We start from the raw sequence: 16,457 nt of genomic DNA, 5'->3' as shown, positions 1-16,457 counted from the left end.
TTGTTTGTTTTTTTTAACACATTGTAAAAAAAATAATCTTTGTATATCGGTAAGATTTCAATGATTGGTTGGTCACTCTAGCCTCGAGCATCATTAAAATCAGATTTTGTGTCTAGTTGTTTGTGTTTACCTTTGTTGCTTCCACCTGTCCCCACTAGAGGGAGGCCCAAGCTCACTGGAGCAGCTCTGGGGGTCCCCAGCAGCCAGCCCCCCCCTCTCCACGCTCCACAGCCCCAGAGCAGGTGCCCATGTCTGGGCCTGTCTGGCCCTTCACCCCCTTATCTGATTAATACTACTAATCCTGGAGGTGTTCCTGCCTGCCAGAGAGGCGGGCCACCAGACTGGCCACTGTCTTGCTCAGGGCAGCCAGGCCGTAAGGCATGGTTGTGGGTTGTACTTTGCCAACATGACCCCTTGGAGCTAAGGGGATGTTTGAGCTCAAGCTTAGTTTTCTTTTTCTGTCTACATCTTATAATAAAACTAGATATTTAAATAATCCCAAATATTGTCCTTTTTTGTATTTTCTATATATTCCAATAATTCTAATAAGTCCCTTAATATGGCTTCTTTATTGTTCCCAGCCCCTGTTCCCCTGGATCATCACTACTACAATGACAAACTCCAGTTCTGTGAAGGTAAGTTTTCAAGCAGTTTCCAAAGAGTGATTGTCACAATTGTGTGTTTCTTTGAGCTCTGGTCATCTCGCCATTGGATGACCATCCTTCAGAAATCACTGCAACACTCAGTCAGCTGTCCTGTTTTCCTCTTTTCGCTCTCTCCCACCCTCTCTTCCCTCACACTCGCGCTGCTTTTCACCCAGTGGTGGAATACAAACACCCTTATCAGGAGACGAACACTCATCCCCCTGCCCTCTTCTCCCTCCCCTCGCTCTCTTGCCCCCTCCTGCACTCACCCTCCACATTCTCATTTGCATGCCTCTGTTTACCTCTTCTTCCCACTTATTCTTAATAGAGAAGCCCCACTCCTTAATGGTTCGTTTCTAAAGATGAAAAGAGGCTGTAAAATACACAGATAGGCAAGTGATTGCACTACATTGGAAACACCACTCCTTCATTTCCTTTTTTCCCCCACTGAACTTCATGTATACGTGTGGGCAGAAGTACAAATTCAATTAACTGGTTTTTTTTTTTCATTCTATATGCTTCTTTCCCTCTGTTTAACCACTAGAGATGGAGGGGGGAGAAATGGAGGGCTGGAAAATTAAAATAAGGGGGGCCTTGGTGTGGTACTGGTTGAGATATGTTCTGCTAAATGTGAGCTTGCATTTAGGAGATAACTTGTATAAGAGCACCAGAAGTCCTTGCTTCTCCTCAAGTATCGGTTTGTGTGCTTTGAAGGGACATTTTGCTTTCAGTAGAATATTTTTGCTTTATAAAGTAAAGTGTAAACAACTCACATACCTGCTGGTACTCCGTTGGTTGTACCAGTAATTGATAGATAAGGAGATATGTCTTTTAAATGTCTCACATTTTTGTTAATAGCTCCAATCAGGGTGACTGTCAATAACAGTCAATTAAACTTGAACTTTATTAAGCATGGTGTAGTGCATGTGTTAGTGTTATTTCGATAATATGATAAAGATGAAAATGATGTATATAATGCTTAAAAAAATTGGAAAATATGCAGGTGAGGTGAAGGCAGTGGTGCAAATCACAAGATACATCTATTCATTCATTTTCTTCCACTTATCCAATTCAGTAGTAGCAGTTTTAGTGTTGGGGGCACATATGACTTATGAGATAGAACTGCTCATCTACTAGGTTGGTGATTTCATCGCAGACTCCATATGTTGGAAGCGAATCACAAATTGACCCCAGTGCATCCGTCAGAGTGTGAGTGTGTGTGAGTAATGGTCAGAAAGCCTTAATTAAAGGTATAGATTAAAAACACTGAACAGTCCTTTTTCCATTTACTTGTTTAGGTTTAGGAAAAAGTTGAAGTAATTGCTTTGACACTCTGGAAGTTACTAATCATTTAGGAAACTTTTTATTTGCAATCATTAAAAAAATGCATAATGTAGTTCTACAAAAAGCTACTTTCTTTATATATCACAATAAGCATATATTATAACCTAATCAATTATATCATTGTTAAAAGTAAAATGAAAAAATTACCAAATTATCAATTTACATTCTTTAATGTGTTTTAGGTATTATACAGTGTTACATTTAAGATAAGATGTCATTAGTGCCCTATTTGTATAAAATATGCAAAGTAAATCCATAAACGCCTAATTAACCAGTTTTATCATTGGCTATCAAGCCAATCTTTTTCAGGGGCTCTTAAAAACTCTGACTGTTCTGTTCAGTACTGTCATTTCCACCTATGCACTATTGGCTACTTCCTCTTCTGCTCCAATTTCTTAAGTTTACTGGAAGAGAATGGATCAACTCAAAAAGAGAAACTCTTTCAACTAGTGTTTTGGTGGTGAAATAGCACAGCAATGCAGGGACACCATATATATATATATATATATATATATATATATATATATTTAGAATAGAAGTATAAATTAAGCTTAAGCCTACATTATTTTGGCCTGTACAATGAAGCTGCAGGCAATAATAACATATAAATCTCCACATAGAAAGGCCTCAACTGACTCAGACCAGGACCCTTCTGGCTGAGTGCTAACCATCAAACATCTGCACCACGGTAAATGCTGTAGAACTACTCAAATGTGTCCACGTGTTCCCACTAGATTACTTAGCAGAGCAAATAACTCTGTCTTTAGTTCTTTCAGTGCAGTAGATTACAAACTTCCTGAGGTAAGGTCAGCTTTATTGCCAAAGCTTTCAGTAAGGAGTTCCCCATTGCCTCCTCAAACCATATTTGTGGTTGAATCACGTGGAGGTTCATCTCGCTGTCTGCACTCTTAGCAAAGACAATTATGCTACAATCCTGGAAATCTGATGTTTGAAAAGTGGTAAAGGAATTAGAAAATGGATCACACCTAGAGAAAATTGTATACAAACAAAAAAGGGACCAATTAGAAGGAAATAGACTAAACTGACTGTTCAAATGATTGGTTATTGGTGCAACAGATAAACTAATAAGTCATTACTGATTAAACGACTGCCTATGTGATCATTCCCAGTGTTCCCATGTATGTGTTTGGTGTTTTTTAAAAACTTCTCTTCTTTTTTTGTACATCTGTAATGTGCAAACATTAATACACGTGTTTAAAAAAAAATCTTAATAGTTATTGGATTTTTCTTTCTGTTTTTGAACTAAGACATTAATTGTTTGTCTTGGAGTATTGCAGCAACTCTCTCTGCATGCATTCACAAACACAATCACTGGCATGTGGACCGCCTGCCTCATCTACCTACATCTCCTCATTCCACCTGGCCTTCATTCCTCATGTCGTCTCTTCTCACACTCAGATCTCTATTAACTTTTATCATTTCCGGGTTTTGGGTGCCACATTCTTCTCAATTCCCATGAGTGGCTTTTTAAAAAATGTCCGTGTGTGTGTTAAAAAGTTAAGTCACATGATCTCCCGGCTTTTCTTGTGTTTTCCCTCTGTAGCTCGAGGCTATTCGTGGACTCCCAGGAACCGCCGACCAGAAAAGCTACGCGATTCGCTGAAGGAGTTGGAGGTACCCGCCTCCTCTTTTCAGTAGCCCCCACCACCAACTTCACCACCACCATCCCTCCTGGATGCCCCCCATCTTCTTCCTCCCTCTGGGGATTTTTGGAGTTTTCCCTTTCCGAAACGGCCGATTGATTAACAAATAGGGGCATTCTCTCTTTTCTCCCTCTCCCTTCACTCTCCCTGTCGTTCCCGTTTGTTCTCCTCTCTCCCTCTTCTCTCTCATCACTTCTCTTTCGGCCGAGCTCTGTCATCGAGGGGGATATTTGAGGGGATCAGGGGGCTGCCTGCAGCCCCCTCATCCCTCCTCTTCCTCCTTCTTCCCCTCGCTCTCCTACCCCCCTCCCTTCTTCCCCTCTGTACTTGTAGCAGTACAGACCTAGCTTTGTTTCCTGGAACCTGTCTGTGGCTGTCACACACACAGATGCACACACACACTTTCCCCACCCATCCACCTCCCTCCTCTCACCCGTAACCATTGTCTGAAACTAGAAACACCCCAGCTCACCTCCACACCCCACCCTCCGCCTCCTTTTCCATCCCTCTCTCCTCCCATCCAATCACCCCAGCTGGGTTTGGAATGTGGCAGGAATGACTGACCTTACACACACACACTCTCACACACACACACACACACAGTTGTTACCTGCACCCCTTTCTCAACCCTCTTCCACCTCTTCATGAGCAGGAACTGCTGCAGTGACCTCCTGTGGTGGCAGTTGCCTGGTACTGTGTGCTACCAAGACAATTTATGCATTAGAAAGTTAGTGAATTGTGACTCCAGAAACTTACACAGACATATTTTTGCTGTTTAATTTCCCACTCTGTCTAAAGCACCTGTCTGGTCTCAGCTCACTTTTGTTGCGTTACTTGGTTCACCTCTGTCTCTTTGTCTTTCTCTCCGTTTGTCCATCGTGCTCATTCAGGAACTGTTGCAGACCAACACCTGCATTCACACCAGATGGAGAAACAAGCACTGTTGCCAGGTATACACCCTCCTAAACCCAAGACCTACTGTGTGGAAGTAGAGACACACACACATACACTCAGATATGTCTTTGTGGGTGAAGTTTCAAGAGTTTTTCTTTATTATACTACCGCTTACTAGTTCATCTCAAACAATATCAGTATAATTACAACATGGCATTTTTAAAAATCCCTAAGGCTGATTTGCATGTTGCTGATCCTGGTAAAAGCAAGTTTCTAGTTTTTTAAATGTTAGTAATATGTGAATTTGTTTATTGTGTCATCCCTGAGCAGGATCATTTCTTTAACCCCAAGTGGTAACAAAGTAGTGAATCTGAGAGTTAAGCTAATTTCTTTAGAAATTAAACTTGTATTAAAATATCAGTTTTATTTTCCTAAGATTAACACAAATTTCTTTAGTATCTAACCTACAAGTCCCTCTTTAGGACTCTCGGTTTATAAAAGAAAAATGATTTCCTTCACTATTTTCTTTCTTTCTTGATATGAGCTAGAAAGACTCACTCTAGACATATTTCTAATATTAAAGCTAATCTAAAGAGTAAACAAATTCAAACTATGCCAGCAATCATAACCAGGATAAATAAACTGTATTTTATTCAAGTTCATTTTTCCCAGCTTCTTATGAGCATGAATGGAAGCCAGAAGCTGCTGTTTGGTTTAGTATCATCATCGAGCTGCACATCTCCTTTGGAGCCACGCATTTCTTGTCTTCTTTATGTCTTGATTATTGCTAAGTCAAAATCTGGGACATAGTCTCAACATTTAGGATGGTCTGCAAGGGATAAAAAATTTACCTGGTTTAATTTCAGATGATAAACTTCATATGTGATGTCTTCTGCATCACTAGAAGTTCAATTTTCGCTGTTTTATGCAATGCATGCTTCACGTTTCCACTAAAGTTCTTCCCAAAGTTACCTGTTGGATTTTAATTGTGATGTTACACTTCCTCCTCATAGGTGCACACCTTGTACATTATCTCTGACATTAAATGGGCTTTAAACTCAACAAAGGAGCTGCTCATTGTTGAATGGTGTAATAGAGAGACTAGACTAAATCTCTTTTAGCTGTAGTCATTCTGAGGTTTCTGTTTTTGTGTGTGCTATCCTGCAGGTCATGCTCAGCAATGGAGTGCTGGTGACCCTGACTGTACAAGGACCTCAGCTTGAACAAGTGTGTATAGACCGTACATTAGTGGGCCGACTACCAGCCAGCACGGTGACGCATGGTTAGTTGTAGAGGCACATTGACATAATGAATTCTTTACCCCCTAGCACATCATCACAGGACCCTAACTTAAAAAAAAGCCTACACTTTGAAGAAAGTGATCCTGGCCCTTACTTATTGACTTTTAGCTTTATAAGCAGACATACTCATATATTTAAGCCCCCCTATCAAATCAGGCTACTTTAATAGACAGACTTTAGGACTGCATTTTTAAAATGTGAAAATTGCAAACATGCAATTTTGGTCTAAATTTGGACTTTTCACTGTATTTTTCCTGTCGTATGGGCCACATCAAGAGAGCCTGAACTTTTTATTTAGTCAGAATTTGTCCGTTTCAAAAACATCATCCATCGTCTGCCATACTGCACTAAAGAAAGTAAGTAATAAATAAACTGTCACATGCCAGGGTATCTTTTTACATCTAATATTCCATTAAATAACTGAAAGTTCCTTTTTTTTCACCGTAGAAAATGAGTTAAGTAGCTTAATGATTCCTTTTCTTTGTGTTTTTTGTACGATGGCACCGTTGTAAAACTAGGATGACTTAAAATAGAGTAATCTGTAACTTTACACATTTTTTCTTGAACTGTAAGCCCCAGACTTACTGATGTATTGTTGAAATTACACTTCATTTTCTTAAGACTCTCAGGCTCATTAGTTTTATAAATGGATGCTATATTGAACACTAAATTACACTAAATTAAAGGGGAGCAATTTGTAGAAGTTTCTTTTTTATTATAGCTTAGAAGTGAATAATCTTACTGGTCTCATGTGGCTGTCAAACTAAAATGAGTTTGACACTTGTTTGTTTTTTAAAGTCCAGTGATTGTAGCTGTATGTTTCAGGCATTTAAAGCAAGTACAGTTTGATGTATGTTATATGCTTTATTGTAAAGGTATAATAAGAAATTTCTTTGCTTGACCAAACAGTATGAAAGATGAGCAGCGTTTGTATTGACTGGAGGTCTTTAGGCTATGTGGAACATGCATTTTACATTAAATTAAAGTATTTCAATGCTATATATTTGTGGCCCTTAATTAGTGGCCCTGAGTGCTACTGGGTTTGACAGCCCTGATCAGCTGGTCCAAGACATTCAGGGAGCCTTTAGTGTACAATTAACATCATAAGACATTTTTGACTGTCGTATTGGTTACTTTGGTGCTGCTGATGTTAATTAGTGCTGTTGCAACCGGCATGCCCATTATAGCTGTAAACAAAAGGCTTTCTGGTGTATTGTTTTTATTTTTGAATTTACTGAAAGAAATTCTGTTTTTTAGGTGATTTAAATATTCCAGAGGTTCATTGAGCTTTAAGCAGATTTACGGGCACAAACATCATGCCCGGCTACCTCTCTCTGCCCACGGCAACAAACAAACAAACAAACGAATGTGGACGCATTAGCATTTAAATGTTCAGTTTTATAAAAACCACAATGACGTCTATACCTCGCACTTTCTCTTACAGCGGCGGCACAGACGCCGCGGTTACACCTGCTCACCCCACATGCATCTACCGGCTACCCTTTCCTCGCCACTCTGTCACGCAAACACTCTCTCGCGCCACACGCGCCAACTCAGACACACATAACAGGTGCCACAGGTGAGCAAGACGACTCTGCTAGCTAATTGCGGGCAAATCCTTTTGTGCTGTGTGTGTCCAGGGGCCTTCCCTTAAGAGCATCCATCAGTGTTTTTCCCTCCATCGCGCGTTCCTCCAGGGAGTACCGCCCCCCTCGCGCTGCGCTCCCTCGCTCTGCAGACCTGGCAGGAGAGAATAAAGGGCTGTGGACACCGGCCCAAATCTGCTAATTATTTCTTTCTTTCTGTATCAATTATTTGTTCATAACACCGCCCTCCCCACTTCCGCCCGGGGTCTCTAGACACTTGATAAAGCCCCCATAGTACACACACACACGAACACACAAGCACACACACACAAATTGGCATACAGACATACACACACTTGTCCCCATATGCATACATTTGCGATTACAGATTTTTCATTTTTTATTTTTTTTACCCTCTTATAGACAAACAAACACTTTCTGTATGTCCACACACAGACACACACACAGGTACACACACACTAACTCATCTCCCGCTGCGCTCCATTCAAAGCCTCAGAGGCACTAATTATTAGAGTAATGGTTGTGAGAGGGTGGGTTCCGGGGATTGTGTGTGTGTGAGTGTGTGTGTGTGCGTGCGTGTTTTCAGGGTGGTGCAGTAGGTTAGAGGTTCTCACATCTGCCACTTGTTAAATTAGCCTGAGACAATTAGAGTAGAGAGCCTTAGTGGATCACACCATCTAATGCTTACAATGTACAGTCACTAAAACAGTTTACAATTACAGTTTTAATTCCTATATGCGTGTGTCTGTGTGTTTTGGTTTTTCTTGTTGTGTAAGGACATATGTGAGGTCAAAGTGTGTTAGATTTTTTTTTTTATATATATATCTAAATTACTGCCATGTCAGATAAGTTGAAAACTTACTTAAATTACTGCTCATATTGATATTTTTCACCATCAGTTAATGTGAATATTATTTTCTCCATCGTTTTATTTGTTTAATGCATGAAAAGTAAACCATAACTTCCTGCAGCCAGTCTTTTGCAGCCCAAAGTGTATGATTTTCTGTCATGTGTTAGACAGGAAATCCTCATATTGTGAGAAACAATATTTGGCATTTTGCTTGACAATTATGAAAATACTTTTCCTTCATTTTCTTTTACTCAAGCAATTAATTGGCTAAATATTGCAGCTGTAGTCGAATCTTAAATTAAACTCTAAGCCGCTGCGTAATGCCAAAGAATTCATTTTCATTGTCTGAACGGGATTGGACAACTTTCTAAATGGAGAGGAAAAAAAGCTTTTTGGTGTTTGTATGCAAACGGAAATCCCTTTGATTTGCATGGTTTTAGCTAAATGTGAGGTTTGGTACTTAAAGCAACTGCATCCAGGTCTGTTTTTATTTCACAAAGCACACTCGCACTCCTTTGTTAAACTTTGCATCCTGAATGCTGGTTACGGCAGTGTTCCTACCATGAGCTCTGATTGCATCATAAAGAGCTGCAGATTACAAACATTTTACACCATCAAAGTATTAGCAGCTTCCTTTGGCCGATGGCTGGGCCAAGCTGCGCGTATGCTCCACGATTAAGCATCCTTAAGTGATTTTTTCATAGCCGGTTTCATTTACCACTGTTTAAATGTGCTTTGGTTAAGCCCATTGGCCTCTTATGTCAACATGCTGCTGAGGAGATGGCATTAAATGGATTTAGGGGACTGTGTGTTTGTGTGTGTGTGCATTTTGTCTGAGTATGTTTGGTGGGGCCATGTGTTAGCTTTGCCGTATGCTTGTGGGCGTGAATGCACTTCTACATGTGTTACTGAGTGTAGAAATGCATGCATAAACTGTGGTTGCAGGCTTGTCTGTATGAATGTATTTGTAGCTATCCGTGCATTTGTCTAAAATGGTAGATTTGAATGTGTATAAAATGTGTGTGTGTCTGGGGTGTTCACGGGTGGGTCATGAAGGTCTGGTTCTTAATGCCAAATCAGCCACCTGGTCCCAGATTGGGCCACAGCCTGGGTTCACATCCCTTCCTTCATTTGGAAATGAATGGGATTAATCTTAATCCCGTTTATAGACACCCATCGAGATCAATACTAAACTGCATTTAACTCGATTTGTCTATAATCTATTACAAAGACGCTTACTACTGCATTAAATGTTGTTTTGTAAAGCTAAGGCATCGTTAATGGCTGGGGTATTTTTTTTTGTTGTTGTTGTTTTGTTTTTTAATGGTTTAAGCCTTGAACCAGTTTTAGTTACGAATGCTTTATAATCCAACTTCAACATGAGGACAACCTGACTCAGTTGACCTGATTTAAAATGCTAGTTTTTCTGCATTTCTCTTCGCACGTGAATATTTGCATATTAATTTGAAATTTTCACACAACAGGATAATTTGACGTGTAATCGTACCAATACCCTACGTTTATAAATACACACATACCATGATTAATTGCTGGTTAGATTTCTGAATCTCGGGGTGCAGCCTTACTCGTTCAACTCAAAGCAGCAGATATCCTGCATGTGTAACAACACCCCCACCCTTTCCATTTAATTGGTTTCATAAACAGATTAATTTGAAGGAGAGGGAGGCTTAATTGCTAATCAGCGTTTCCATGCAGCTCCTGAAGAGTTGAACAGGATCAAGTGTGTTCTTCTACCACAAAAAGGCCTTAGAGCTTCCAGTGCGCTGACAGGAGGGGAAGAGATACAGAGGAGGAGGGGATGCAGGAAGGTGGAGATAGGAAACGAGTAGACTAGGTGAAAAGGAAAGAGTAGGAAGGAAGAATTATTGACGGGATGTGAGACAGATGCTCAAAACTAATGGAAACCGATGAAGGGTGATAAGCTGCATTAAGGTGTAAAGGAGAGCATAATGTTTAGAAAGGATCTCCAGGACGCTGTGCAGGTTGCAGAGTTAACAGTGTGGAAGCTAACAGGATAGGCCTGGATATTTTCCACATAAAAAGCCCAGTCTTTATTACTTAATGTGTCCAGCTGTCAGTGATTAATGATGAATATTAATGAAGCTATCGCAGACTTTGTAGATTTACAATCAGAAAAACTTGATGAATCATAACATGCAGATTTGCTACTAAATTATTCCACATTTTTCTCATGTGTTTACAAGTAAAAGCTGTAATTGTGCTCTAATAATATGGTTCTCCTCAATGGCATACAGTTGTGGTGGGGTTTTTTTGTTCTGCTTTGAATGATGACATTTCGTGTGACGATGTCTTTGCCAGCGGTGCTGAGCGATAGGCTGATTCTGCTGTCCTTCCTGGAGCAGAGCCAAGTGGCGGCAGTCTACCTGAACAAAAAGACCCAGAACTCCCCAGAGACTGGCAGGCGAACAGACAAACTCTCACCCTCTGAAATCAAGGTACAGTAGAACGCATTGATGGAGAAATGTGTGTGCTTAAGCATGTGTGTCTTTAGGTTGACGATTGCAAAAAGAGAGGGAGAAGTGTTTAAAAAAATAAAAATAAAACAGAGGCCAAAAGGAAAAAGTGCACTCAATGTAGCCAGCTGCTTGGGAAACACTTCCAGAGTGTTTTCTTGGATCAGTTTCACATTCGGTAGGGTACTTTTTCTTGTTGAGATTAAGTAAAACAGTTACATGTCCTTTCAGTGGACACCGGAGAGGAAATGCCATTAAAAATAACTATGAAAATGCTGCTAGGAAAGAAAAAAAAACATGTTGAAGCTCGGTCAGAACCTGCTGGGTCCTTGATTTGTTATTGACCTTCTCCCTGTGACAGCTAGATAAATTACCAACTCTGGCTTGGAAAGTCCACTAAGAATAGTTTCCTCCAGTCTGGTCTCAATCTATATGGACGGTGGCATGATTTTTGTAATCTGTAGACCATCACTATGGATTTGACAAAGATGTGAAAATCTTATTTAAATGGCTGTAAATAATAAACCATTAATCCAATATTTTTCTCATCACATTTTCTTAAATATGAGGTTGAACGCTCGGCCTTGTGGCAAAATGTGAAGAGGTTACAAAAAAAGAAATCTGTTCATGATTGTGAACACAAATTATTTCATTTTTGTGAAATTACAATGAATTTGAATGTAATGCATTTCAGTGGGAAGTATGTTTCATGTCTTTTGCATGTATTTTATCCAGACTGTAACCTGTGTCACCCTGCAACTAATAAAATGTTTATTAATAAGATATAATAAGATGTTTCTGTAAACCTAACTAAGAAGTTTATAAAACATAAACATATATCCTGAACCTAACAAAAAACCTCTTACTACCTAAACCTAACACAGTTTCTAATGATAATTAATAAGGCAATTTGAGTAAAGCAGTTGAAGTCCCATGTAGGGCTCCAACTGTGGTCTGTGATGTAAACGATGAAATGATTCACACCACCACCAACTGCTCTTTTCTTTAAAAGAGGAAAATATTCCATTTGTACACATGACATGAATCAGCACATATGAGACCAGTCAAACGGAAAAATTGTTTTCAGAGACACACTTCAAGAAAATGAGGGTGGGAAATGGATTAAAAGTCATAAATATTTCTCCAACTGGTTCAGTTTAGTATTACATCAATACAATATACATTATCACGAGAATGTAGCCTTTATAGCTCACATGTTCCCAGTTTGACTCTGGCTCTGCGACTTCCCTGTTCCTGTCTGTTAATCTCCATTCAGGTGTGTATTGGGCTCCCTCTGATCTGAAGGTGTTTTTTTTTTTTTTAGCTGTTAGTAATATGCTTGATTATGTGCAGGCCGGTTCTTCCCACAAAACAAAACTACACTCTGTCCTCCTTTGCTAGCTGGCTAACCGCTAACCTGGCATTATCACATTACTGCCAGGCCCTTTTGTTAAGGGCTGTGTGTGTGTGTGTGTGTGTGTGTGTCAGTGTGTGTAAAAGCAATCGTTGCTGCTGTGCGTCTGTCTCCAGAAGCACAGTCCTGATAAGACACCCCCCCGCATCACCCCCACCACTCCATATTGTGCATCCAACACACCTCTGTCAATGCATGTGCACATACATGCATGCAACCTGCGACCAGTACACACATGTGTACACATATGCCCAGCTGCCCATCCCCTATAACACACACGCACGCTCGTACACGCCGCCCTGGTCCAGTGGGCTAAGCTGGAGAAGGGAGAGTAGGGGGCGTTGAGGGGGGGGGCTAAACTAATCCGGCCCACAGAAAGTGGTTTTTGATTATTGCTGACCAGCAAACGCCAGCAGAAAAAAAAAACCTAGAAGAGCGAAGAGATGGGTAGGGATGGAGGGGACATACGGGGGGTAGAGATAGAGTGTGTTATTAACCCAGTGATTTTCAGATTTTATTTTTTCTTTTCCATTTCTAATCTGTCAGTGATCTCCCGTTCAGCTGTTTGGAGCAACTCTTTGTTCCCTTTATCATCGGATGTAGCTCCATCATTTTCAGGCGTATTCTGTGTCCAAAGCAAATTTCCCCCCCAAGGGGGCAAGGAGGGCAGACATGGACCACTGACTCTCAAATCTGCTCCACTCATACAGTACAGCTTGTCGATTTACTAATTTCTGCATGTTCTGGGACTTTTAGACCATTTTCTTTTGTTGAGACATGTTTTTAGTAATTGATTTTCTAAAGACATATTCCCAAATTCCTGCTGATGCCCTTTTAGGGGGATTTTGATGTTACAACTGCTCTTTTCCTAGGTTTAAAACATTTATTTTGGCACAAACCTCTCATTGATCTATTACTGATACTGATCTAATTAATCTGGATTTCTTTTTAACCTCTTCATGTGCACTTTTTTGTTTCGTCCTTCACTCATTCATTAATTCAAGCTTGTATTTTATTCCTCAATTCTCATTTCCCCGAAGCTATAGTGCATGACAGCAGCTTTCACCTCACTTGCCTTTCTTAACCCTCTCTCCAAACCCAAACAATCAGCTTTTTTTAATTCGTTATCACCATTTATTCCTCTCTCTTTTGCCTCCTTCACCTCTGTCCTCCCTCTACCTATCAGGTTTTAGCCATTCTTCTGCAGAGTGACAGAGGTCATGGATGTGTGTGTGTGTCTCTTAATGTGTGCGCATTAGCCATTGACTCTGGTTCCCTGTGTTAGTGAGTATGGCTGGAGATAAAGAATATATGAAAGGTTTGTATGAATATGGGGCTGTGTGTGTGTACCTGCACTTTGTGCGTCTATCCAAGAGTGTTTGTTTACTTTATAAATCAATGATTGTATACATACATGCACATATTTATGTATGTGTGTCTATTTGTGTGTCTGTGTGAATGTGTGTAACCCGCCCACCCCCCAAGCGCCACGAGAGCTCATTACTGTGCGTCTCTTTGTTGTGGCCCGTAGAGCGTGGCGGACCTTCCCAAAAAATATGCACATCACTAAAACAACAAGCCCGACAGAACAAAACGCACACAGACATTAATAATGGAAGATGAAAAAACAACCTTAGACATCAACAAAAACAGGATGGGGGAAGGACAGCAGAGGCACCAGGGGCTCCAGCCGTGAAAGTGTCAGAGCCCTCGGGTTTTAAAACAGGCCAGGAAGGTGAATCCAAATGAGCGAAACACTGAGATACTCGCATATCTTTCCCATTCTTCATAAAATATGTTCTAACTCCAAGAATCTCTGTCTTCCTACTATTTTAATTGCCCATTTTCACTGTTTTGTATTTTTGTGTCCAGGTGGTATGTGTGGAGTTGGGCGGGTGTGGTCGTAGGCTCCACAGACGTGTAGGTCTCAACAGTGTCCAGGATGTGGCGCTCTGCTGGTGGAACCAGGATGAGTCCAGTGAGGAGCTATGGCCCTGGACTCCCACAGATACACACAGGAATAACCTTGTCCTAATCAGCTGCTCACCTGCTGAAGGCCTGAAGGTACACACGCACACACACACAGAGCATAGCACAGGTATACTTATGATGGCTACATTAAACACAGGGGAAATGAGTAATTTCCAACTGTGCATTTCCTAGTACAACTTGTCAAAGTTCTATGATAAAGCTTTAGTCAAACCGCTCAAAACGTTAAACCTCTTGTTTGGATTTTAAGACCTTAATAAAGGTTCCAATGAACACCACATGTAAGCAGTCGAACAAACCCTGTATTCATTAAAACAGAGGAAAAGGTTGTGGAATGAAAACTATGAAAGACAATTACCTACAGGGAAACCAGAGCGGTAATGGTCTTTGCTCATTCCAACGTTTTACTGGTTTGGAGAAGGTTAATGAATTGGTCTTGGATGCTTTTGGGGTTACTGTGGGTATATCAGACTTGTGTGTGAATACATTTGCAGAAAATGATTACTCCCATCGTTTTCTCGGGAAGAAAGCTCCTACTCCCTGTGGAGCAATCCAAGCATCTTAAGTGATGACTGAGGTTGACATGGATTTGAGTGACATCACTCACAATCCACCTCACCTACGGGGCATTTAGCTGGTTTCTTCTGACCTGGAGTCACAGTTTTATTCTGAGTTCCTCCTGACAGAACAAGCTCCTGATGCTATATCTAAAGCTGTGTGTGCTTTTATATGCCGTCTCATCTTTCAGTCACTGCCCACAGCACATGACCCTATGTAAGGGTGGGAACAACCAGAAAATCTACACTTTCACCTTCTCTCTCAGCTCTCTTCACTGCAACAGATTGGTGCAGCAGCCACACTGCTGCAGACGATCCATATTTCAGTCTCCTGCTATAGAGTCTTGCTATAGTTGTCCAACATATTGGGTCTGATACAATCACTGGTCATGAGCGTGACATGTATATCGCACAACTGGTTGGCGAGTGCTTCCTGGAGGTTGCTGGCTGTTGCAAACGGTGCTGAGAAAAACATTGTTTTTATTGCTTTGGTTGCTAACAGATTGCAGCGGCTTCCTGTGCTTTGCACGCAGGATAGCGACATATGTGCAAACATTTGCTGACTTCTTGGAAAGGGCGATGCAAACCAAAAAATGTTTGCAATGCCAAGACAATACTTTTACTTTGTCACACAAACCATCGGCCTTCAGTTTCACTGCTTGTCAGAGAGTAAACGAGTGGTTGTAGACAAAGCAGAGTCTTCCATGCAAACCACAGGCAAATGCAGCAATAGCAACCAAAGAAATTGCAAGGAGATTTTTCTTGGCTGGCTGAGGAGTACACATTTTTCCCTAATCATCAGTGGTTGCCAGAGGGTCACTGACCAGTTTCTAGGCCTGTGTGATTAGGAGCTTAGTCATTTGACCCTACCATGATTGTCACATGCCCAAAATGGTGGACAAATTAAGATCACATGGTTAGTGGTCATGTGTCTGCAAAACCTCAATACTCTTCCCCCTCTTAGGAATAGATGCTTAACGTCCTCCACTTGAAGCAACAACTGCTCCCAAACTGCAGTGAGCACCTACAGCCTTCCCTCGCTTCAGACTTGAGGTGCTCATTGTCATCCCCGCCACTTCACCACCAGCAAACCGATCGGGTTTAAGCTGGAAGTCATCAGTCGACATAGCCAACAGAACCAAATCGGAGATGTGATCCTGAGACCCCCACCCTGCCACCGATTAGCTGCACCTAGAATCTCTCTATAAAAGAATCTGTTCACCTCTACTAACCACATATGTGTTTTACTTTAACTTCTTAGTTAAATTACCTGACTACAAGTAGCTTTGAAATAAGTTGCAAAGACATTCATGTTTTCTTAAAGTGTGATTGATTATTAAGTCCATCTGTTCATGACTTAGATGAAGATTGATTAATCAGTGCAGAAATCCTCATACTTCCTAAGTGTTCACAATAGATTTTGTATAATGGTAGCTGATGATTTGGCAAGGATGGATGCTCTGAACTAGGAATTTTTAGAGGACAAGCTAAGTTGAATTTTAGTAACATGAACACATAATGAAATATAATAAATACTTTTCAGTCTTTATTTGAAGCTCTCAGTATCAGTAACACAAAGTCCTCCCATATATTTTTGTAGTTTCACACACAGGGAGGCTTGCAGACACACTCACCAGACACCAGTGAGGGAAAAAGGGGCGACAAAGCTGCTGAATTTGAGGAGAGACCTGTGTTATT

The 16,457-nt window shown here is 40.8% G+C and overlaps 1 protein-coding gene across 1 annotated transcript in view; it reads left to right on the top strand.

The window, feature by feature from the left end:
- Window positions 1-16,457, top strand: part of wdpcp (WD repeat containing planar cell polarity effector) — an 87,543-nt gene that overhangs the window by 32,012 nt on the left and 39,074 nt on the right. The window contains exons 4-9 of the mRNA XM_087850043.1: window positions 582-635; window positions 3,553-3,623; window positions 4,543-4,602; window positions 5,714-5,828; window positions 10,645-10,781; window positions 14,086-14,277. Of these exons, the coding sequence (XP_087706169.1) occupies window positions 582-635; window positions 3,553-3,623; window positions 4,543-4,602; window positions 5,714-5,828; window positions 10,645-10,781; window positions 14,086-14,277 (629 nt within the window). The remainder of the gene's footprint in view (window positions 1-581; window positions 636-3,552; window positions 3,624-4,542; window positions 4,603-5,713; window positions 5,829-10,644; window positions 10,782-14,085; window positions 14,278-16,457) is intronic.

Source organism: Neolamprologus brichardi, chromosome 13 (genome assembly GCF_056152115.1).
Source record: "Neolamprologus brichardi isolate AB-2024 chromosome 13, ASM5615211v1, whole genome shotgun sequence".
In the NCBI taxonomy this organism is placed as follows: Eukaryota; Metazoa; Chordata; class Actinopteri; order Cichliformes; family Cichlidae; genus Neolamprologus; species Neolamprologus brichardi.
Note: the sequence above shows the minus strand (reverse complement) of the source record. Positions and strands in the feature narration are given on the sequence as shown.